The 23,528-nt window shown below is 44.5% G+C and overlaps 1 protein-coding gene across 1 annotated transcript in view; it reads right to left on the bottom strand.

The window, feature by feature from the left end:
• LOC109875388 (low-density lipoprotein receptor-related protein 8) overlaps positions 1-23,528 on the bottom strand; it is a 166,269-nt gene that overhangs the window by 84,794 nt on the left and 57,947 nt on the right. The window contains exon 3 of the mRNA XM_031810710.1: positions 8,046-8,168. Coding sequence (XP_031666570.1) covers positions 8,046-8,168 — 123 coding nt within the window. The remainder of the gene's footprint in view (positions 1-8,045; positions 8,169-23,528) is intronic.

The raw sequence follows: 23,528 nt of genomic DNA, 5'->3' as shown, positions 1-23,528 counted from the left end.
ACTTTATGAAACTTTATGAAATCGGCCCTAATTAATTGGCCATTCCGATTAATCGGTCGACCTCTAGTTCACACCTAGCTCAAGTCGGGGAGGGGTGGTTCACACCTAGCTCGGCTTTAGACAATTATTTAGTAAAGGTTGAATAGTCTATTGTTCAGCTAATAGAACATCCTGCTATGCTTGTGAAAAACTAATAATAATATATTTTCACCTTTCCACGTTAAAGATTCCAATTGATAAAGTGTTTTTAGCCACAATCGGCCCCAACCCCAATTAATACATTTGGGCACAGTCGATTGTGTGCTGAACTCCGGGCTAAAATGTTGAGGGTTGAAAACCTGCTCCCTGCTTGCTATAGTGAATGAGTTTGATATACCTGGTATTGGCGGCAGGTAGCCTAGTGGTTAGAGTGTTGGACTAGTAACCGGAAGGTTGCAAGCTCAAATCCTTGAGCTGACAAGGTAAAAATCTGTCGTTCTGCCCCTGAACAAGGCAGTTAACCCACTGTTCCTAGGTCATCATTGAAAATAAGAATTTGTTCTTAACTGACTTGCCTAGTTAAATAAAAGGTTTAAAAAAATGGATATGGCTGAAAAAAATAGAGATTTTTTGTTGTTGTAAATTAACAAAATAATATGCACAATCGTTTGTCTCTACATTAACTAACATATTCCTCTCAATTGTACATGTATTGCTTGACTCATTATGACGTTATAACCACGTACATTTGCTTCCCCGTAATGTTTTGTCAGCCACCTTTGCTGAAGTCACCAGGGACGGGTGGCACGCGTCAAATTCGTCATTGGAACCACTCGATATGATTGGTCATATAAAAAGCTTGAGACCCAAATACATAACTCCCCCTTGTGGTGATCTGGAGCAATGAAGCTGTGAAGCTGGGTACCTCTAAGTCCCGCGGTGTAAGCTCGCAACTTTTAAAGGAGGAACCACTGTATACATGAAGGGAAGTATACATGTTTTGATGGTCCTCCGTGATTCAACCTTACCTCGCTAGGAAATCAATGAGGTCTGGCATTTCACGTGAACCTCCACAGATAGCCATTCATTTCTCAATACTTTTGAGTAACCCACTTGGCCAAAGCCTTTAGCGTGTGATTGCGAGCCCACTCATTGCGCTACAATGATCTGGGCTGGCACAGATCTAGGGCCTGTCTCTATCTATCTCAGTGTGTGTGTCTATGGATGTGAATGAGGCAAAGATAAAAGAAAACTAAATAGAAAGAGAGAGAAGACACGCAGCATGCCTCAGCTGATCAAGCTTCAGCGTAATTGGAGCGTGACGGAAGGTGTGTGGGCTGTATGTTAATGAGCATTAGCAGATGTAAAACAGAGGCTCCACTATCACTGCAAACAGGTCTCTGTCTGGCACCAACATAAGAGAAATGCACACTAAATGCACGATTTGTAGTATGTCAGGTCAAGGTTTCTTGCTAAATGGCGCTATTAATTAATTCTCAAAGTTCTACTGAATGTCCATCAAAATCAGTTCACAGCGTTCGCTAATAATGTGCTTCTGACACAGCAGGTTGATCAGTTCAACAAGGAGATGAGAGAAAAATGTTATTTTAATGAAGAGACGTTCACTATGGTGATGTGAACAGGTTTCCTGGCTCTCGCGGCACTATTTAGTCGTTCACTTCTCCATCCATTTTAATGCAACCGTGACAGCAGGAGCTGCTCTCAGAGCCAGCTGTGAGGATCTACTACCTGACACCACAGCAGCCATTAGGAAGTCCTAATTTGGACACCATCATGTGGACTACACACTGTGTTGAAAAGGCCAACCCTTAGTAAGCAGTTTCAGCACCCCCGAACTAGTAGTTTGTTGTACTTTCCCAACACCCCTACAAGTCCCCCCACTTGTATCCACTAATAATGCTCCGCTATTCCCGGAGCACCTCACTGAACCCCGCTCTTGCCATTAGAGTGAGATCGTGGTCAGAAGAGAATGGACTATTCCTAAAGAGTATCTGTATTTGACTTGTATAAGTACAGTGACGTGTCATTGCATATTCAGTTGGGTGTTGCCTAGGCAGTTCAGATATTTACCGTGTTTGTAATATTTATAGAGTAATGTTCATGTGCGTCACGCTACTGCTAGCCAGCTAAGCCGAGATGTGAGCTAGTAATGCTAGCTCGTTAGGCCTGGTGTAACTCACGTATAATTTCAGGGGGAATACTATTCTGTTCATAGTCTGTATATGCTCATAGTCATGTTTATAGACATTTACAACCTTTTTGTAGCCTCATGCAACCATGCACTGTATGTAGCCCTAGTAGTAGCATGTATGTAGCCCTAGTAGTAGCATGTATGTAGCCCCAGTAGTAGCATCCAGATGGTCATTGGCAAAACTTCAGACGGGCCTGGACATGCGCTGGCTTGAGCAGGGGGACCTTGCATGCGCTGCAGGATTTTCATCCATGACGGCATAGTGTGTTACTAATGGTTTTCTTTGAGACTGTGGTCTCAGCTCTCTTCAGGTCATTGACCAGGTCCTGCCATGTAGTTCTGGGCTGATCCCTCACCTTCCTCATGATCATTGATGCCCCACGAGGTGAGATCTTGCATTGAGCCCCAGACCGAGGGTGATTGACCGTCATCTTGAACTTCTTCCATTTTCGAATAATTGCGCCAACAGTTGTTGCCTTCTCACCAAGCTGCTTGCCTATTGTCCTGTAGCCGATCCCAGCCTTGTGCAGGTCTACAATTTATCCCTGATGTCCTTACACAGCTCTCTGGTCTTGGCCATTGAGGAGAGGTTGGAGTCTGTTTGATTGAGTGTGTGGACAGGTGTCTTTTATACAGGTAACGAGTTCAAACAGGTGCAGCTAATACAGGTAATGAGTGGAGAACAGGAGGGCTTCTTAAAGAAAAACTAACAGGTCTGTGAGAGCCGGAATTCTTACTGGTTGGTAGGTGATCAAATACTTATGTCATAAAATATAATGCAAATTAATTACTTAAAAAGCATACAATGTGATTTTCTGGATTTTTGTTTTAGATTCCGTCTCTAACAGTTGAAGTGTACCTATGATACAAATGACAGACCTCTACATGCTTTGTAAGTAGGAAAACCTGCAAAATCAGCAAGTGTTTCAAATACTTGTTCTCCACACTGTATGTAGCCCTAGTAAATTTTCAACAGCGCATTCAATGACAATAACCTAGCAAATTACATTGGTTGTCACTCAACCAATAAAGCCTAATATTGCGCAAGCCATTTTACAAACATTTGAATGCTGAAGGTGAAGCACAGCCTACCTCTTTCTGGCACAGGGCGCAATTTGACTAGGCTACTGATAATGCTTGGGTTGTTGATAATAAAATGTCTTGTTGATCAATGACTGTCAACACAGTTACGTACTTAGTTCAACACTGAAGGAGAGGACACATCAGTTGTCACAAAAGATGAGAGGTATTTTCGGGAAGGTAGAAAGAAAGTCATATGAGAAAAAAATGTATGAACTGGCGATTTGTAATGTTTACAGAGATTTTATGACGCATGCATGCTACATTTGAATCAGTTTTGGGTCCCATGGATCGATGCACTCTCATCTTAAACATTTGAACCGGGGACCAATACGTATTGGTGAATCATTACATCCGTACTGCTATCATAGCCCTGCATGGCACGAGTGTGCCGGTTCTGGGGCTGGAGGCCGGCTAGGTTCTCCCTGTGTAGGGGCAGCAGGCTCCATGGCTCTGAGAAAGTGTATTCCTCATGCAAAGTGTAAGCTAGCTAGCGTTCGCCATGCGGTTAATAATCTAGCTAGTTAGCACACTGCTAACCGTGATTTCTTTGGTGTAGCTAGCCTTGCATCGAGTTACATGGGTTAGATTAAGCCTTGCGGCGAGAGATAGCCCTTTGTGTGGTTAGCTAGCCTTGCAACAGACAAGGTTTGATTGTTTACTTCGAGCTTGTGGTCACGCCCAGGCATATCCCATAGTGAGACAACAACAAAAAACACTGTTGATAAAGAGGCCCAAAGACTGAATTTTTCTGACAAAATCTTTGGGCATGAATCCCAAAGAATTTACCATTGACTGAAATGCTACATGAATATAAGAAATATATGATTTTTCGTGATCTGTATCTCCTTTCTTCATTCTTTGTTCATGAGATACCGGCCCACTACCTGATAAAGCGGTACAAAATTAGGAGAAAAAAATGTCAAATATAAATTATATTTTTCCAATTCCCTTTCTGTATTCAAATTCATTTTTAATAACATGCACTATTGTAGGCCAGCCCAGCCCCAGAAGTGACTCTTATCAACTACATTCAAGAATTTGCTGTGTTGTCTTAGGAATTCATCATTCTCTGTGTTAGTTTTGCCAACCCCCACTGTCACACCTCTGAGAAGCAGAGGTTACATCATGTAGCTCTGATATCTGACTGGAGATAACTTTACAGAAATACTATTGGTCAACAACTCAGGTTTTGAATCCAATCAACTCAGATGCTTATAAAAGGGTCTAAGATTCATTGTTCATTCTCTTATTTGTTCCTGACCTGCTGTAGTGAGATACTCTTTCTTTCTGTCTCTCTCCACCCAATGGACTTTTGTGGCATGGCCTTTCAGGTTATCATTTCTCTCTCTCTCTCTCTCTCTGACCATGCCTAGAATTGTGCCTTGTAATGCGTGTTAATGCATTGTGACTTAAACTTTATGCTTTGTATGTGAATCCATTTGTTTAACAAAGTAATTAAATACACTTGGATTTAGAATTCCATGCTCAGACATTTCTTCCTTGCCTATTACTGTAACTCTACCATAGTCTCTTGCAAAATGCTAATTATCGTTATGGAGTCGGATAAACAGGCTAATAGCCTAAATGCTTAGTCTTATTACGAGTCGCATTAGATGAATTTATAATATACACATATAAAAAATGACCACCTACTACACAATGACAAACTTTGTAGGCCTGTGCAATCAACCAATGGTTCACCAACCACAAGATGAAAACATGGTGCCAGTGTTGTAGTATTCAGGTTGCTATGGTCTATGTCTTGATCCCCCCTTGGTCTTGGTCTGGACTCAGCTGGAATACCTGTAGTCTCAGTCTTGACTCTGATAAAACTAATAGTTTTGGTCTCTGTCTTGACACGGAGTAGAACCCATCTTGGTTCCCCCTGGAATATCTCAGTTCTCAGATTTGAGTCGGACTGAAATAGCTGTGGTCTCTGTCTTGAACTGGACTTGAAAGGCTCCAGTCTCCATCTTGTCTCAGACTTGAATAGCTCTGGTCCCTCTTGAATTGGACTCGCTGAAGGCGGTCTCGTCTACAACTCTGGTTGGTACCAGAGAAACAAGTGCTGACGGATAAATGTCAAATCAGATAAACTTAGAATAACATCTTAATGTCATTCCTCTAAATGATCTGCTTGAAAAGACAAGATAACGATCTTGTCTCAAGTCCACACTGCTTCCCATGACTCAGAGGAAAACCGACTGCGATGGGGAAACGGAATAGTTCAGAACCCCTTTGATCTCCCATTTCCCAATTCCCACACCTGTGGCCCAGCTCAGTCCAGACAAGCCGAAAAACGTCTCCCCCGCCCTTCTCCTCCTCCCGGATGAGCACAGTCTCAGTCAGTCTGACACAGCCTAAACGGAAGTATGAAAGTGTTCCCCCTTTCCCCCCTCCTACTCTAAGAGCTTGGCATTAATCAGGTTACACCTCTGCCTCTCTCCAACATCAGACGCTGGTGTAATGGAAGTGTGTGGGCGAGGGGAAGCGAGCCGAGGCAAGGGCCCTGGCTGGATGCGTGAGGGGGAGGTGGCTGAACCGGTGCCTGAGTGGAGTAGCAGGGGAAATTATAAACGACGGGTCTAGGTTTCAAGAGCCAAATTAGATGCTGACTGTCTGGCTGGTGCATCGGAGTGGGGAGAAGCTGCATAATATTCAAATGGGGCGTGAGTGTGAAGAATAGACCTGTAATTAAATCGGCCTGGCCTATTAGCCTCTCAAATGCAGAGGTATGATGATCTGGAATGTTAGTTGGTTAGGACCTCATCTTCCCTCTGGACCTATTTATGAATGATACTTTGGTACCAATATCTCTGGAAATTACGCTCAATGACTCGCTGAGCAGAGTGAGGTAGAGGGATAGAGTGGAGAGGAAGAGAAGGTAGGGTAAATTCTGAAGCACTGGATGGGTAAATATACTGAACAAATATATAAACGCAACATGCAAACATTTTTTTTTTACTGAGTTACAGTTCATATAAGGAAATCAGTCCATTTTAATAAATTCATCAGGCCCTAATCTATATTTCACATGACTGCGAACACAGATAAGCATCTGTTTGTCACAGACACCTTAAAAAAAAGGTAGGGGCGTGGATTCAAAAACCAGTCAGTATCTGGCATGACCACCATTTGCCTGACATCTTCTTCGCATAGAATTGATCAGACTGTTGATTGTGGCCTGTGGAATGTTGTTCCAGTCCTCTTCGATGGCTGTGTGAAGTTTCTGGATATTGGCGGGAACTGGAACACACTGTCATACACGTCGACCCATAGCATTCCAAACATTTTCATTGGGTGGCATGTCTGGTGAGTATGCAGGCCATGGAAGAACTGGGACATTTTCAGCATCCAGAAAGTGTGTACAGATCTTTGCGACATGGGGCCGTGCATTATCATGCCGAAACATGAGGTGATGGTGGAGGATGAATGGCACGACAGTGGGCCTCAGGATCTCATAATTGCATGCACCCTCAAAACATAAGACATCAATGACATTGTGCTGTGTGACAAAACTGCACAATTAAGGTGGCCTTTTATTGTCCATGGCATAAGGTGCACCTGAGGAATGATCATGTTGTTTAAATCAGCCTTTTGATATGCCAAACCTGTCAGGTGGGTGGATTATCTTGGTAATGGAGAATGCTCACTAACAGGGATGCTCACTAACAGGGACGTAAACAAATTTGTGCACAAAACTTGAGAGAAATAAGCTTTTTGTCTCACCCTGATCTGCTTCACCTGTCTTTGTGCTTGTCTCTACCCCCATCCAGGTGTTGCCAATCTTCCCCATTATCCCCAGTGTATCCCCTGTTGCCAGTTTATTTTGTTTCGTGAAACCTACCAGTTGTTTTCCCCTGGCTCCTGGCTGTTCTAATTCCTGTTTTTATTGTGTTTTCTTGACCCTTCTGCCTACCCTGAGCCTGCCTGCTCTGACCCTGAGCCTGCCTGCTCTGACCCTGAGACTGCCTGCTCTGACCCTGAGACTGCCTGCTCTGACCCTGAGCCTGCCTGCTCTGACCCTGAGCCTGCCTGCTCTGACCCTGAGCATGCCTGCTCTGACCCTGAGCATGCCTGCTCTGACCCTGAGCCTGCCTGCTCTGACCCTGAGCCTGCCTGCTCTGACCCTGAGCCTGCCTGCTCTGACCCTGAGCCTGCCTGCTCTGACCCTGAGACTGCCTGCTCTGAGACTGCCTGCTCTGAGCCTGCCTGCTCTGATCCTGAGCCTGCCTGCTCTGATCCTGAGCCTGCCTGCTCTGACCCTGAGCCTGCCTGCTCTGACCCTGAGCCTGCCTGCTCTGACCCTGAGACTGCCTGCTCTGACCCTGAGACTGCCTGCCGTTCTGGACCTTTTGCACCCTATCTGGATCACTGACCTCTGCCTGCCCTTGACCTGTCGTTTTGCTTGCCCCTGTAGTAGTAATACACTTTAACTTCTGTCACTGTCTGCATCTGCGTCTTACCTGAAGCTTGATACTGTAACATTTCTGGAGTCTTTTATTTCAGCTCATGAAACATGGGACCAATACTTTACATGTTACGTTTAGATTTTTGTTCAGTATAGATGGTTGGGTGATCACGTAAGGGTGGTTGAGTTGAGTTTAGGGTGGTTGGTTGAGTGACTATGGATAGCTTGGTACACTTGGAATGGAGTGGTGGAATGACAGAATGGGGAAACGTTGAGTGTTTGAGTTAAGTGAGTGTTGCTGGGTGACTGTGAATGAAGGAAGCAATTAGCGTTGAGTCGACCAAGTCAGCTCAGACTTACTACAGGTGGCGTCTGCCTCATCTGAGCCGTCGGGACACTCTGGTTCCCCGTCACAGCGCCAGCGGCCTGGTACACACTGACCGTTTGCACAGGCAAACTCTGCCGGGGCACACGTCTTCCTGGCTGCTCAGAGAGAGAGGGAGGGAGAGAAGAGAGGGATGTTGGGAAGACAGTGTCACTGGTCATTCATTCATTACCATTTCCCCTCCCCCCCAACTCTTATCTAACTCATCACGCATTCTCTCCTACCCTCTGTCTGTCTCTGAGAGCATCAAGTGTAATCCTAGCTCTAGGTCTTTCCACACGGAGACAAGTGGATGCTGAATGCTAAATGCTGTGTGCTCCAGGTTATACTGAAGCTTAGTTTTCTTTGTTCCAGACATGGTTATCGAAATAGACGATGACTGTAGCAGCCATGTACTGATAGAAAGCAAAGGTCTTACTCTTTCTGAATGGAAATGTTAGTGGGGAGAAAAGACTGAAAGGAAGACCCATACAGACAGAAGTTGCTCACACCAGACCTGGGATCAAATACTATTTGAAATCTTTCAAATGCTTTTTGGGGACTTTTCTATTGGTTCCATTGCAACAGGCAAGCTCAATCAAACACAATTTAGTAGTTCAAATGGTACTTGAAACCAGGTCTGATTAACACATAGTACAGCCTAGCCCAGCCCTGCAGATCACCATGGAGATGAGCCGACCCAGCAGACTGGCTGTATTACCGCCAGAAAGTGTTCGCCACCTGTAGTGACGGCACACGCATGGCAACGAAAATGCAAACACAGCCAATACAGAGGTCAGAGCCATTCCATTTCCCTGGGCCATTACTCCAACAGCAATGGGACTGGCAGTGCAGTTCGTCTAATAAAATCTAACCGTAAGAGACTCTCAGTCTAGCTTCCTGGTGTCATTACACTGGCCACTACTTTTCAAGAGGTAGGATTATATTTTGGGGTTGTTGTTTCTCTTCACAGTTGTGAAGATGAAGCAGAGAGTCTCTCTCTCTCTCTCTCTCTCTCTCTCTCTCTCTCTCTCTCGCTCTCGCTCTCTCAACCAGTTTTTGCTCATCTGAGGAAGAAAATGATGTAATGCCCTGCTGTGTGCATATCCTACTGTTGGACTGTTCGGAACAACCGTTGCGTGAAAAATAGCTGAAAATGTGTTGCCTCCCCGAGCTAACGATAAGTTTAAGCTCAGCGGGATAAGAATAAAGTGGTACACAGGAAACCTGGGTTGGAAGCCAAATCGTTCACACTGTTAGGAATAACAAAGAGAAACACTGTAAAAGCATAGACAAAGACCTTTGTCTGCTGGGTATTCAATTGTCCCACCTCCCCTTCTCTGTCCCATTCCCTCCCTTAGTCCACAAGTAGGGCTGGCACAACTACCGTATAATCGGAACCAACGATTATGGTTGAAGACCGTCATGAAAATAAACTAACCGTCATAACCGCGTTTTTTGGTGCTGTGTGGAACGAACAGATGATTGACGCAGATGACTAACGCCAGCTTGTGCCATCTGTTTCGATTGACTCTCTCCTTTTTAACTAGGCTAGGTTTAAATGTTAGACCCATATGAGAGAGACAGAGAGAGAGAGAGGTAAGAGAGCGAGCAAGGCAAATGAGATGAGTGGAGAAACGGTGATACAGACCCAGAGCAATAGAGAAATGAATGAGGTCCTAAGAGTGCAGCATGACACAGAGATTTACCAATTCCAAAATGAGATTAGAACCAAGAAGGTTAATCTAGTGTTGGGTTCTAACTTGAAATATATTTATTCCTGCCACTATATAATCACTTATTGACTACGTTACATGTATGATCTGTGTCAATGAAGGGTGAATAAGGGATGTGTATGGAAAGTCATTGAAGGAGGCGAAGGGCAACAGTTAGTCTCTGATAAGGCAGGCCAGCTGTGGAACTAGGGAAGAGCGAGGAATTCAGCTCGAGGTCAAGTCAACAGATGAAGTGAGAATAAACCTCTGGGAGGGGGGCCAGAGGGGCCCACCCCAAAGACCCTCCTACTACAGTTCTATCTCACACACACACACACTTCAACGCCCACAAAGGTTCTAGCATCAGGCAGGGCCATGACTACACCAGGGAGAGGAACCAATTAAGTTCCTACCCACGCATGCAAACAAACACACCCACCAGAGTTTCAGTCAGGAAAATGTGGCACCAGACATTTGACCGGCAACATTTTCATTTACCGGACATTTGAGAAATCTACCAGACCCATATACATTGGGTGCGTCACCTGATTAGGGTGTCCACCCACGGTGCTCTGAATGACAGAAATCACATTTATATTATGGTAATTCATATATAAATAAAAATGCAAGTGGAGGATGCAACGAAGTGCGAATTTGTCCACTTTGAAGATGTTACAACAACTGTCCTCAGCCAATAAGACGAGTAACAAACAGCAAAATCACAAGCATATGTCAATCTACTATCCCCCATGGTGGAAAAGTTGACCTATTCTATTGGTCAGCTTGTCGAGAAAGCTGACCAATTCAAAACAGACTCAGGGACAGTTGTGGGATGATAGATCACAAATTCATACAACCGGTAGGCCTAGGCTACTAAAATGCTGATAAACTATTATTTCTTCACATTATAAGCGCAGCAGCGCGCACAAGGCAGTAGGCTAGGCGTGAATGTTCGTTCCACAATGAAATTAGGCGGGAAAAAGTGCACCACACACGCAAGCGGTTTTATGTGACAGAGATTCAAATATATATATATTTGTTAGAAATTTTGAAAGAGAGGAGATCAAAAAGGCTACTTTGAAGCAAGGTAAGACCTGCCTCATAATATGTATTAAGTCGCTCAGGTTTCAAACAATTAAGTATATGTTTTCAAAATGCACACTGCCTCCAGCTCATTGCAGAGTGGTGTGTCGTGCTGATGAAGCCTGCCTTCCGTTGCCGTTGGAGATGCTGCAGCAGAGGCTCTCACGCTGTTTGACAGATTTTCCGCTCAAAAGCTCTGTGTCTGTATGCTGTACGTGTGTGATAAATAAAGACACATAATGAATATACTGTACACACGAGCCAATTTAATTCCACTAAATTAAGCAAATCAACCTATAGGCAGATAAGCATGACCAGTCAAATGTATTTCCATCGACTGGTATTTCCATCAATGAATAGGCTAAAAAGCATTATTTTGCAATGGGATCCTTTATTTTTCTCCCGGACAATTGGCCAGAGGCAATTTAATTGATCGTCTTTTCTATTTGTTAAAAAATGGTCCAAAAGCCAGCTATTACCAGCTAACGGAAACCCTGACTCACACGCACATTTTTCTCACGCCTTTGTTATCATTGAGTGCTGTGATGTGCACAGCCGTGATGACGGTTGCGTTCATCACAGAGGCACACACACACAGCAACACCCTCCTCTCCCCATTGGTTTTCTTCTCCTGTAAGCAGTCTATGGACAAGGTATGACAGAAATCTATGCTTTGGTTTAGTTTCCCTGGCACTGTTTCCACATGCTAACATTTAACAAAAGTCCCATGACTTGAATGGGACTTGTGCCACAAATTGTAAAAACGTTATCATGTGGAAACAGTGCCAGGCCAACTTAACCAAAGCATGCATTGCTTACAATGAAATTTTTGTCATTTGAGTGAACTATCCCTTTAATAGGTAATGCATCAATAAGCACATTCTTTTGAGCAACAGAAGAAAAATGGCCTCATTAGCCTAGAGTAAATTGTGGAAGTGTTGTCTGAGCAGGAAACATAATGGCTCCTGTTAGGCACTCTCAGCGGCATTGTCAGAAATCGGAGAGCAGTGTGACGCGACTTCCGCTTTTGGACGTGCGCGTCGCTGTTTACAGCGATGAACAACGGCACGTTATAGCGGATGAACAACGGCACGTTATAGCGGATGAACAACGGCACGTTTGCTAGCTTGGTCTCTGAAGTGGTTTACATCCGGAATAATAATAATAACAAGGTGGAAAAAGTACCCGATTTTCAAACTTGAGTAAAAGTATAGATACCTTAATAGAAAATGACTCAAGTAAAAGTGAAGGTCACCCTGTAAAATACTACTTCAGTAAAAGTCAGAAAATATTTGGTTTTAAATATACTTAAGTATCAAAAATGTAATGTAATTGCTCAAATGTATTTAAGTATCAAAAGTAAAAGTACTAATCATTTCAAATTGCTTATTTAAAGCAAACCAGACGACATTTAATTTATTTACGGCTAGCCAGAGGAACTCTCCAACACAAACAAATAATTTGTGTTTATTGAGTCCGCCAGATCAGAGGCAGTAGGGATGACCAGGGATGTTCTCCTGATAAGTGTATGAATTAGACAATTTTCCTGTCCTGCTAAGTGTTCAAAATGTAAAGAGTACTTTTGGGTGTCAGGGAAAATGTATGGAAGAAAAAGTACATAATTTTCTTTAGGAATCTAGTGAAGAAAAAAGTAAAAGCCATCAAAAATATAAATAGTAAAGTACAGATACCCCAAAACGCTACTTAAGTAGTACATTCAAGTATTTTTACTTAAGTACTTTACACCACTGCAAGGTGACACTCCATGACACTCGATTGGTTTAACAGTGAAGAAGATAACCTCGCCCACCAGTTTGACCAGTAAACTTTCCCAAAATTTCCAGTTTTTTGGAAATTCAGGAATTTGGGGGGAAAAAACTGGGATTTGTTTTTATTTGCTGAATCTCATGCAACGCACACAAAAGATTGACATCTTGTGGCATTTGAGGCTAACCTACTCCCATACATAAAATATTTTTTGCTTGAAACCCAATCGCTGTACAGTAGCCCTAGTTGCGGCACACTTTGTGACAACCACTGATGTAGGCTAAAACTGGTTAATAAATACATTTCATTGATTTCACTGAATGGTAAACAATTGGATTTCCCAATACTATTTCACCCAATAGCCAGTGGTTCCAATTGAACTGCAATAGAAAAGGGTAATTATTCAGCCAGTTGAACCAACTGTGACAAAAATTCCATATTGATCAATTCCTATTGTATTGGTTTTACTCATTCAATCAGGGAAGAAAGTGGAGACAGACAGACAGTTGCTCAGTGGTAGTGGATTACTTATTGACCTGGACACAGAAGACTGTTGCGAAGAGACACGGTGGCTGTGTTTATACAGGCAGCTCAATTTTGATATTTTGCTACTAACTGTATTTTGACCAGTCAGATCAGATCTGTTGATCAATTCTTGTCTTGTTGCTTTTTGTTCTGTCTTGCTTGTCTTATGTTGCTCTGCGTGTGCTCACCGATTGTATATATTGTAATTGTTTTTAATAACCTGCCCAGGGACTGCGTGTTACGGTTTTCTTCCGTCGAAAGAGAGTCGGACCAAAATGCAGCGTGGTTAATACGATACATGTTTAATGACGAAATAAATATCTGGTGACAACTAACACAAAGACAGGAACAATCACCCACGAAACACTCAAAGAATATGGCTGCCTAAATATGGTTCCCAATCAGAGACAACGAGAATCACCTGCCTCTGATTGAGAACCGCCTCAGGCAACCATAGACTTTGCTAGAACACCCCACTAAGCCACAATCCCAAAACCTACGAAAAACCCCCATACAAAAACACAACACAAAATAAACCCATGTCACACCCTGGCCTGACCAAATAAATATAGAAAACACAAAATACTAAGACCAGGGCGTGACAGAATCCCCCCCCCCAAGGTGCGGACTCCCGGCCGCACACTTAAACCCATAGGGGAGGGTCCGGGTGGGCGTCTGTCCACGGTGGCGGCTCCGGCTCGGGACGTGGACCCCACTCCAACCAAGTCTTAGTCCCCCTGTAACGCGTCCTTTGATTAGTGACCCTCGCCGCCGACCTTGGCCTAATAACCCTCACCAAGGACCCCACTGGACTGAGGGGCAGCTCGGGACTGAGGTAGAAGCTCGGGACTGAGGGGAAGCTCGGGACTGAGGGGAAGCTCGGGACTGAGGGGAAGCTCGGGACTGAGGGGAAGCTCGGGACTGAGGGGAAGCTCGGCACTGAGGGGAAGCTCGGCACTGAGGGGAAGCTCAGCACTGAGAGGATGCCTAGTACCGAGAGGAAGCCCAGTACTGAGAGGAAGCCCAGTACTGAGAGGAAACTCAGGCAGGTAGTAGGCTCTGGCAGATCCTGGCTAGCTGGTGGTTCTGGCAGATCCTGGCTGACTGGCGGATCCTGGCTAGCTGGTGGTTCTGGCAGATCCTGGCTGACTGGCGGATCCTGGCTGACTGGCGGATCTGGAAGATCATGGCTGACTGGCGGATCCTGGCGGATCTGGAAGATCCTGGCTGACTGGTGGATCCTGGCTGACTGGCGGATCCTGGCTGACTGGCGGATCTGGAAGATCCTGGCTGACTGGTGGATCCTGGCTGACTGGCGGATCTGGAAGATCCTGGCTGACTGGCAGATCCTGGCTGACTGGCGGATCTGGAAGATCCTGGCTGACTGGCGGCTCTAGCTGCTCTGGCTGCTCCATGCAGACTGGCAGCTCTGGCTGCTCCATGCAGACTGGCAGCTCTGGCTGCTCCATGCAGACTGGCAGCTCTGGCTGCTCCATGCAGACTGGCAACTCTGGCTTCTCCATGCAGATTAGCAGCTTTGGCTGCGTTGAACAGGCAGGAGACTCCGGCAGCGCTGGAGAGAAGGAAGGCTCTGGCAGCGCTAAACAGGCGGGAGACTCCAGCAGCGCTGGAGAGGAGGAAGGCTCTGATAGCGCTAGACAGGCGGGAGACTCCGGCAGCGCTGGAGAGGAGGAAGGCTCTGGCAGCGCTAAACAGGCGAGGCGCACTGAAGGCCTGGTAAGTGGTGCTGGCACTGGTGGTACTGGGCCGAGGACACGCACAGGAAGCCTGGTGCGAGGAGCTGCCACCGGAGGACTGGTGTGTGAAGGTGGCACAGGATGGACCGGACCGTGAAGGTGTACTGGAGAGGCTGAGAGCAGGACTGGCACAGGACGTGCAAGGCTAGGTAGGTACACAGGAGGCCCAGTGCGTGAGGCTGGCACACTCTTCACCAGCCGACTAACACGCACCTCAGGACGAGTATGGAGCGCTGACCCAGGTGCCATCAAAACCCCGACACGCTCCGTCGGGCGAATATCGTATCTAAAGCACCAACCTAGCAACTCCCTCATAACTCTCTCCTCCACTTTCCCCATTAACTCCTTCACAGTCTCTGCTTCACTCACCTCCAACACCGGCTCTGGTCTCCTCCTTGGCTCCTCATGATAAACAGGGGGAGTTGGCTCAGGTCTGAACCCTGACTCTGCCACACTCTCCCTGAGCCCCCCCCCCCAATACATTTTTCGGGCTGACTCTCGGGCTTCCATCCGCGTCGCCGTGCTGCCTCTTCATACCAGCGCCTTTCCGCTTTTATCCGCCTCCAGTTCTTCTTTGGGGCGGCGATATTCTCCAGGCTGTGTCCAGGGTCCTTTTCCGTCCAATATCTCCTCCCACGTCCAGAAGTCCTGCGATCGCTGCTCCTCACAATAAACAGGGGGAGTTGGCTCAGGTTTGAACCCTGACTCTGCCGCACTCTCCCTGAGCCCCCCCCCCCAATACATTTTTGGGGCTGACTCTCGGGCTTCCTTCTGCGCCGCCGTGCTTGTCTCTTCGCTCCATTCTCCTATAGCCCTCTTCACCTTGCTCCAGCAAATCCCAGGCGGGCTCCGGCACTCTCTCTGGGTCGGCCGCCCACCTGTCTATTTCCTCCCAAGTCGTATATTCCAACCTTGGTTGCTCCTGCTGCCGCTGCCTGTCACCACGCTGCTTGGTCTTGGTGTGGTGGGTGATTCTGTTACGGTTTTCTTCCATCGAAAGAGAGTCGGACCAAAATGCAGCGTGGTTAATACGATACATGTTTAATTACGAAATAAACATGACAATACAAAAACAACAAACGGAACGTGAAAACCTAATACAGCCTATCTGGTGACAACAAACACAAAGACAGGAACAATCACCCACGAAACACTCAAAGAATATGGCTGCCTAAATATGGTTCCCAATCAGAGACAACGAGAATCACCTGCCTCTGATTGAGAACCGCCTCAGGCAACCATAGACTTTGCTAGAACACCCCACTAAGCCACAATCCCAAAACCTACGAAAAAACCCCATACAAAAACACAACACAAAATAAACCCATGTCACACCCTGGCCTGACCAAATAAATATAGAAAACACAAAATACTAAGACCAGGGTGTGACACTGCTGTTGAAAATTTGCCGGCTGGCTAAAACCAGCACTTTGACTGAAACGGTGATTAATGTGCACTGTCCCTGTAAAAATAAAATACACTCAAACTATTGCCAATAATTGGGAAAATTGAGCTACCTGTGTAAACACAGCCAGGGACTCAGGTGACATTATCTTCTCCGCTGCTTCTGCTGTGCATTTGAACATTCGTTAGCTTGAGTCCTGGAGCATGCCTACCCATTTGAACCAAGATTCAATACAATGCTCACAATGATAACACACCATTGGTCTACTGAATAGCTGAATAGGGGCATCAGCACTTCTATCCCAGAGAGACATCAGTAAACTGGATACAATGCCATAACATGCTAGGGCCAGGATTTCTTCAAGACCAAGTGACCCAACTAAGCAAAACTTTGGACCCTTGTTTATGAGGTCATTGGTGGTCATTTTCCAGTCATGTCGTTAGGAAATACTCCCGGTCCTCGGTAAGAACCATTCGTGGCCTATAATTATCCCCTATAAGTTCAGCAGCTAAGCCTGATTTAAGACCCCGAGCTTTAACCCATGTGATTCCTCCTCAGTAGATCATGGCCTACAGAGATCAGGGATGTGTCCCAAATGGCACCTGATTCCCTATGTAGGGCACTACTTTTGACCAGAGGGCCCTGGTCAAAAGTAGTGCACTACATAGGGAATCGGGTGCCATTTGGCCATTTGATCAGAATGTGGTCATACTGTAGCTCACCGGACAGATATGATCAGAGGATATGTGAGTGGGGAAAAAAGCACAATGCTCCCTCTGAGCCACACTGACATTTGGGAGTAGCCTTTGATTTATTGATCTCCTTTCAGGTTTCACTGCACATTTTCTATTTATGGTGAACTTAGGTTACCCTGATCTCCTCCTCCACGGACACACACACAAAGAAACCACATCAAATACATAAAACACAAATACACAGTACACACACGCACATAACAAATGCTCTCTTTCACACACACAAACTGAGGTTGGGCGGTATATCAATATTTTCATGCTGTCATACTGTTTCTGTACCATACCGGGGTATACAGTATTACCGGATGTGCACACAAGGGGCGCTATTTCTATTATTATCTAATTTTTTCCCTTCTCGGTATTAAAATGTTTACCGTCAGTATTTCGAAATACCTGGATAGATGGTATATTGCCCAAGCTTAATACAGACACACCCATAGTTCAGTACAGTTCCGGTAGTTTCACATCCCTGCCCCTTAGCACCGTTAAAACCCACTCCACGCGGCTGCCCTCAGCCTAACTGCGGCTTTCTATGCTGCTACCTTACTCTGTGTCAACTCTGTGTGTCTATTATCACGCCACACAATACGCCTCACAACTTGCACACCAGTAGACAGAAGATCAAGTCACATCTCTGGAAGCTCTGCGAGAATGGAGCGATGAGAGAGAGCAAACGACAGGTTGCGCTGTAGAGTATAGGAACACAGAGATGGGTGGAATGATTGATGGTTTTAACTGACCGATATAGAGCCACCAGCAGCCAGGGACTAAACATTAGACTCTATTGGCTAACATCAGTTAGGACAGACTAGCCATATTGGCGAGAGGAGATAAGTAACCGTATGTACTGGGCTGGCAACAAAAACAAATACCTGGATGAAGTGAATGATTGATTTAGCGGACCAATGTAGAGCAGTAGGCAGCCTGGAGCCAGATGAGATGGCACATCAGTTAAGTTAGTCATAGCAGTTCGGTGTGTCAACATCTAAAACTCGACAACCATCTACAGCTCTGAAACGGCAGCATAACACCAGTGCAACATTGATGAAACGCCATCCAGTTAAACTACAACTGCCAGAGAGTCTAAATTCAAGATGCCTTAGATTCTCCTTGAATAACCTTTTGTTTGAAATAACGGGGGAGGGGGGGGGGGATTTGTGGAGAGTCTGGTATTAGGCGGCGGGGGAGTTGCTTCAATTCTCCTTCACTGCTGTTTTCAAAATCTCTAGAAAGGGTCATGCGGTGACACTATTTTCCTCAGCTGCCTCCAAATCCCGCTTTCATTAAAAAGTGAGAAGGAAAATAAAATGATTCCGCAACACATCAGTTGGGGTTTTAAAATGTGTTAAGAGGATTCATTTCTCTGTAATACTGTATGTGTGTGCATCTCTGCAAAATTCACACAGAAGCCAATCAAGTAGACTTCTGTAGTCATTTCTCGATAATGAATCAATATTTCTCATGTTAAAGTGATAGTTCACCCCAATTGCAACATAAGATGGTTCCTTACCCTGAAAGTAGTCTAGGGGCCAGAGGGGCATAATACTGTACAAAGCAAGATCAAGGAGTTAGCCAGCTAAGTAGTCTAAATATTCTGTTATAACTTTTTATTTGTTAGAAAGATACGTTTGAAATTGGTATGGTCTAATTGACGCAACAACCAAAAACACATATCTAACTTTAGATTTTTTTTAAATGAACCAGAAAATCATATATTTCCTGGTTGTTGGTCAAAGTAAGCTAGGACAACCTGTTTTGTACTATCCTCTCAGGAGTGACTGTAATCCATAGTTCAAATGTTTTGGGCTACCCATTGACACCAATTGCTACTTTTGCATTATTGACCAAAAAACTAATGGAACGAGAGGCAACATTAGTGTGTTCCAAATGGCCATTCATTACCCTCTAAGTAACATCTAATCATGTAATTGAGTGTTAAAGAAACAGTCTGAACTGTTGCTAACCCCATAGACTACATTCAAGTGGGAACAAAATCTTACAACTAACTTTGTAATTTGGGTGAACTATCCCTTTAAATGAATGGAAATCTTGTAACCTGAAGGACCAATATTTGTCTTGCAGCACTGCACTAGGTGCCTCCCAACTAAAAGGATACACAAGCTGCCACTACTCTCTGTCACCTGCATCTTTAGCCATTAGGAAAGGTGTCACGCTATCCGAGTGAACATTTAGGGGAGATAGGGAGTACCATACACAGCCTAACAGCTGAAACCTTATCTGGTCTGGTCAGCCTCACATCCAATACCACTCAACCATGATCTACACACTATCCAGGGAGACACATTTTCAGCTGCTGTCATACCCAACACTATAGTAGTCATTGCCCAATGGACTGAAAACTGAGAATTCTCTCAGAATCAGTCCAAGCATATACCATTGAAAAAGCTATTTTTTTCATTCATGTTATATTATTTATCTACACTGAACAAAAATATCAACGCAACATGCAACAATTTCAAAGATTGCACTGAATTACAGGTCATATAAGGAAATCAGTCAATTTAAATAAATAAATTAGGCCCTAATCTATGGATTTCACATGACTGGGAATACAGATATGCACCTGTTAGTCACAGATACCAACAACAACAAAAAGGTAGGGCCCTCGACCAGAAAACCAGTCAGTATCAGGTGTGAACACCATTTGCCTCATGCAGCGCCACACTTCTCCTTCACATAGAGTTGATCAGGCTGTTGATTGTGGCCTGGGGAATGTTGTCCCACTCCTCTTCAACGGCTGTGCTAAGTTACTGGATATTGGCGGGAACTGAAACATGCTGTCGTACACATCGATCCAGAGCATCCTAAACATGCTCAATGGGTGACATGTCTGGTGAGTATGCAGTTCATTTTCAGCTTCCAGAAATAGTGTACAGATCCTTGCAACATGAGGCCGTGCTTTATCATGCTGAAACATGAGGTGATGGCGGCAGTTGGCAAAATTACTTCAACTGTACTGTATGATTTTCATGCTGATTTCCATGCTCTGCTCATTTCCCATGCTGTCCGTATTTGAGCTTTTGGTTCCATTGCTGAATTCGTATTGATTTGTCCGTGCCATTTGACTTTGCACACAAGGTCAGAACAGCATATTGACTGCATGACAACTCATGTATGAAGAACTTTATGTAGATTCAACTTTGGCAATGGTCCTCAGGATCTCATCACGGTATCTCTGTGCAATCAAACTTCCAGCAATAAAATGCAATTGTGTTCACAACGTTGACATCAGCAAACTGCTCGCCCACACAACGCTGTCTGCCATCTGCCCGGTACAATTGAAACCGGGATTCATCTGTGAAGAGCACATTTACAGTGTGCCAGTGGCCATAGAAGGTGAGCATTTGCCCACTGAAGTCGGTTAAGATGCCGAAATGCAGTCAGGTCAAGACCCTGGTGAGGACGACGAGCACGCAGATGAGCTTCAGTTGTGCAAACCCACAGTTTCATCAGCTGTCCTGGTGGCCTGTCTCAGATGATCACGCAGGTGAAGAACCCGGATGTGGAGGTCCTGGGCTGGCGTGGTTACACGTGGTCTGCGGTTGTGAGGCTGGTTGGATATAATGCCACATTCTCTAAAACGACATTGGTAGAGAAATAAACATAACATTTTCTGGCAATAGCTCTGGTGGACATTCCTACTGTCAGCATTCCAATTGCACGCTCCCTCAAAACTTGAGACATCTGTGGCATTGTGTTGTGTGACACAAAACGGAACATTTTACAGTGGCCTTTAATTGTCCCCCAGCACAAGGTGCACCTGTGTAATGATCATGCTGTTTAATCAGCTTCTTGATATGCCACACCCGTCAAGTGGATGGATTATCAAGACAATTATCTTCGCAAAGGACAAATGCTCACTAACAAGGATGTAAACAAATGTGTGCACAAATGTTGAGAGCAATAAGCTTTTTGTGCATATGGAACATTTCTGGGACATTTTATTTCAGCCCATGAAACATGGGACCAACACTTTACATGTTGAATTGATATTTTTGTTCAGTGTATTTCCTCAGCTGAAAGATCAAGAACATGAAAGCCCTAGCTCAGTTCAATTCGACCAGCTTTTAATGGCTATTGATACATATACAGTATTATTCATATTCTTTTCACAGTTCTGTTATCTTAATCAAGTACCACGGCCGAGAGATCAAGAACATGATGTAATGTGAGTTCACAGGCCATGGGGCAGAGCACAGAGAGAGCTGGCAGCCTCTGTAGAGAGATCTCAAGGGAGAAAACTAGAGGCGTGAGTTTACAGTAAAACACAAAACTAGCAGGTCAATTAATTAAACACACACACACACACACCATTACATACTCTTTGTTATGTAAAATAAAACTATACTGGAATTTAGAGCATCAAACCCCCACACTGTCTAAATGCTTCCTCATCTTCAAGCGCGCGCAAACGCACAAACACTCATTGCCCAGAAAATTGTATTCATCCACAGCCAAGCTCCAGTTGGATCAGTAAAAGACTCATTTTTTTCAAAGGGACCAAACAGAAAAGAACAAGTATTACTCAGACAACTGGGATGTGTTCCAAATTGCAACCTTTTCCCTATGTAGTGCACTACTTTTGACAATGGTCAAAAGTAGTGCACTATGTAGGAAATAGGGTGCCATTTGGCATGCAGACCTAGTGTTTCAAAGGGAGATTATTGAAGATTAATGAGGACAAATTCCCACAGCTCTGATGATACTCAGATTGCCTAGTCAACAGTCTCTTTTGGCTTCAGTAAAAACACAGAGGCGTCATTATACTGATGATCCGTATCTTTCTGTCAAAATCATTACAGCACTGGGGACCAACTTTCTGTTGGTGTGTATGTGTGTGTGTGTGTGTGTGTGTGTGTATCTCATCCACCAAAGTGTAGCACCTCCACTTAGGTGACACCGCTGCAGTCACTTCTCTCACAGTAGTAATCCATCATAACTACACACACTAGACTAAATTGAATCAATAATCAAAAAAACAATGATCGGCTATGGATAATACAATGACGATACGACAAAACACCGTAACTGAGACCCATTAAGGAAAGAGGCTATCAAATGAACTGCCCATAAAGATACACAGAGTCTGGGCAGTAGAAAATAGTAGCTGTGTCGCAGCACTTATATACTGGCCAGACAGTGGAGGCTGACACAGAGGAGCTACGGTGAATCAGATAGTGGACTACGGCCATTTGTTATCAGAACACATGATACAGCTCTTGATACAGAGTAGAGAGTACACAGAACAGTTAGGGCATAATTGCTCAACAGGTACAATGATTTATTACCTGTTCTAAGCACATTTTTACTTTTCATTTCACCAGGTGGGCAAGTTGAGAACAAGTTCTCATTTACAATTGCGACCTGGCCAAGATAAAGCAAAGCAGTTCGACACATACAACAACACAGAGTTACACGTGGAGTAAAACAAACATACAGTCAATAATACAGTAGAAAAATAAGTCTATATACGATGTGAGCAAATGAGGTGAGATAAGGGAGGTAAAGGCAAAAAAAGGCCATGGTGGTGAAGTAAATACAATATAGCAAGTAAAACACTAGAATGGTAGATTTGCAATGGAAGAATGTGCAAGGTAGAGATAGAAATAATGGGGTGCAAAGGAGCAAGATAAATAAATAAATACAGTAGGGGGAGAGGTAGTTGTTTGGGCTCAATTATAGATGGGCTATGTTCAGGTGCAGTAATCTGTGAGCTGCTCTGACAGCTGGTGCTTAAAGCTAGTGAGGGAGATAAGTGTTTCCAGTTTCAGAGATTTAAGTAGTTTGTTCCAGTCATTGGCAGCAGGGAACTGGAAGGAGATGCGGCCAAAGGAAGAATTGGTTTTGGGGGTGACCAGAGAGATACAGTGGGACAAAAAAGTATTTAGTCAGCCACCAATTGTGCAAGTTCTCCCAATTAAAAAGATGAGAGAGGCCTGTAATTTTCATCATCTATGACAGACAAAATGAGAAGAAAAAATCCAGAAAATCACATTGTAGGATTTTTAGTGAATTTATTTGCAAATTATGGTGGAAAGTAAGTATTTGGTCACCTACAAACAAGCAAGATTTCTGGCTCTCACAGACCTGTAACTTCTTCTTTAAGAGGCTCCTCTGTCCTCCACTCGTTACCTGTATTAATGGCACCTGTTTGAACTTGTTATCAGTATAAAAGACACATGTCCACAACCTCAAACAGTCACACTCCAAACTCCACTATGGCCAAGACCAAAGAGCTGTCAAAGGACACCAGAAACAAAATTCTAGACCTGCACCAGGCTGGGAAGACTGAATCTGCAATAGGTAAGCAGCTTGGTTTGAAGAAATCAACTGTGGGAGCAATTATTAGGAAATGGAAGACATACAAGACCACTGATAATCTCCCTCGATCTGGGGCTCCACGCAAGATCTCACCCCGTGGGGTCAAAATGATCACAAGTACGGTGAGCAA

The sequence above is a fragment of the Oncorhynchus kisutch genome, linkage group LG30, assembly GCF_002021735.2.
Source record: "Oncorhynchus kisutch isolate 150728-3 linkage group LG30, Okis_V2, whole genome shotgun sequence".
Taxonomy (NCBI): Eukaryota; Metazoa; Chordata; class Actinopteri; order Salmoniformes; family Salmonidae; genus Oncorhynchus; species Oncorhynchus kisutch.
This window is presented reverse-complemented; position numbering and strand designations above follow the sequence as displayed.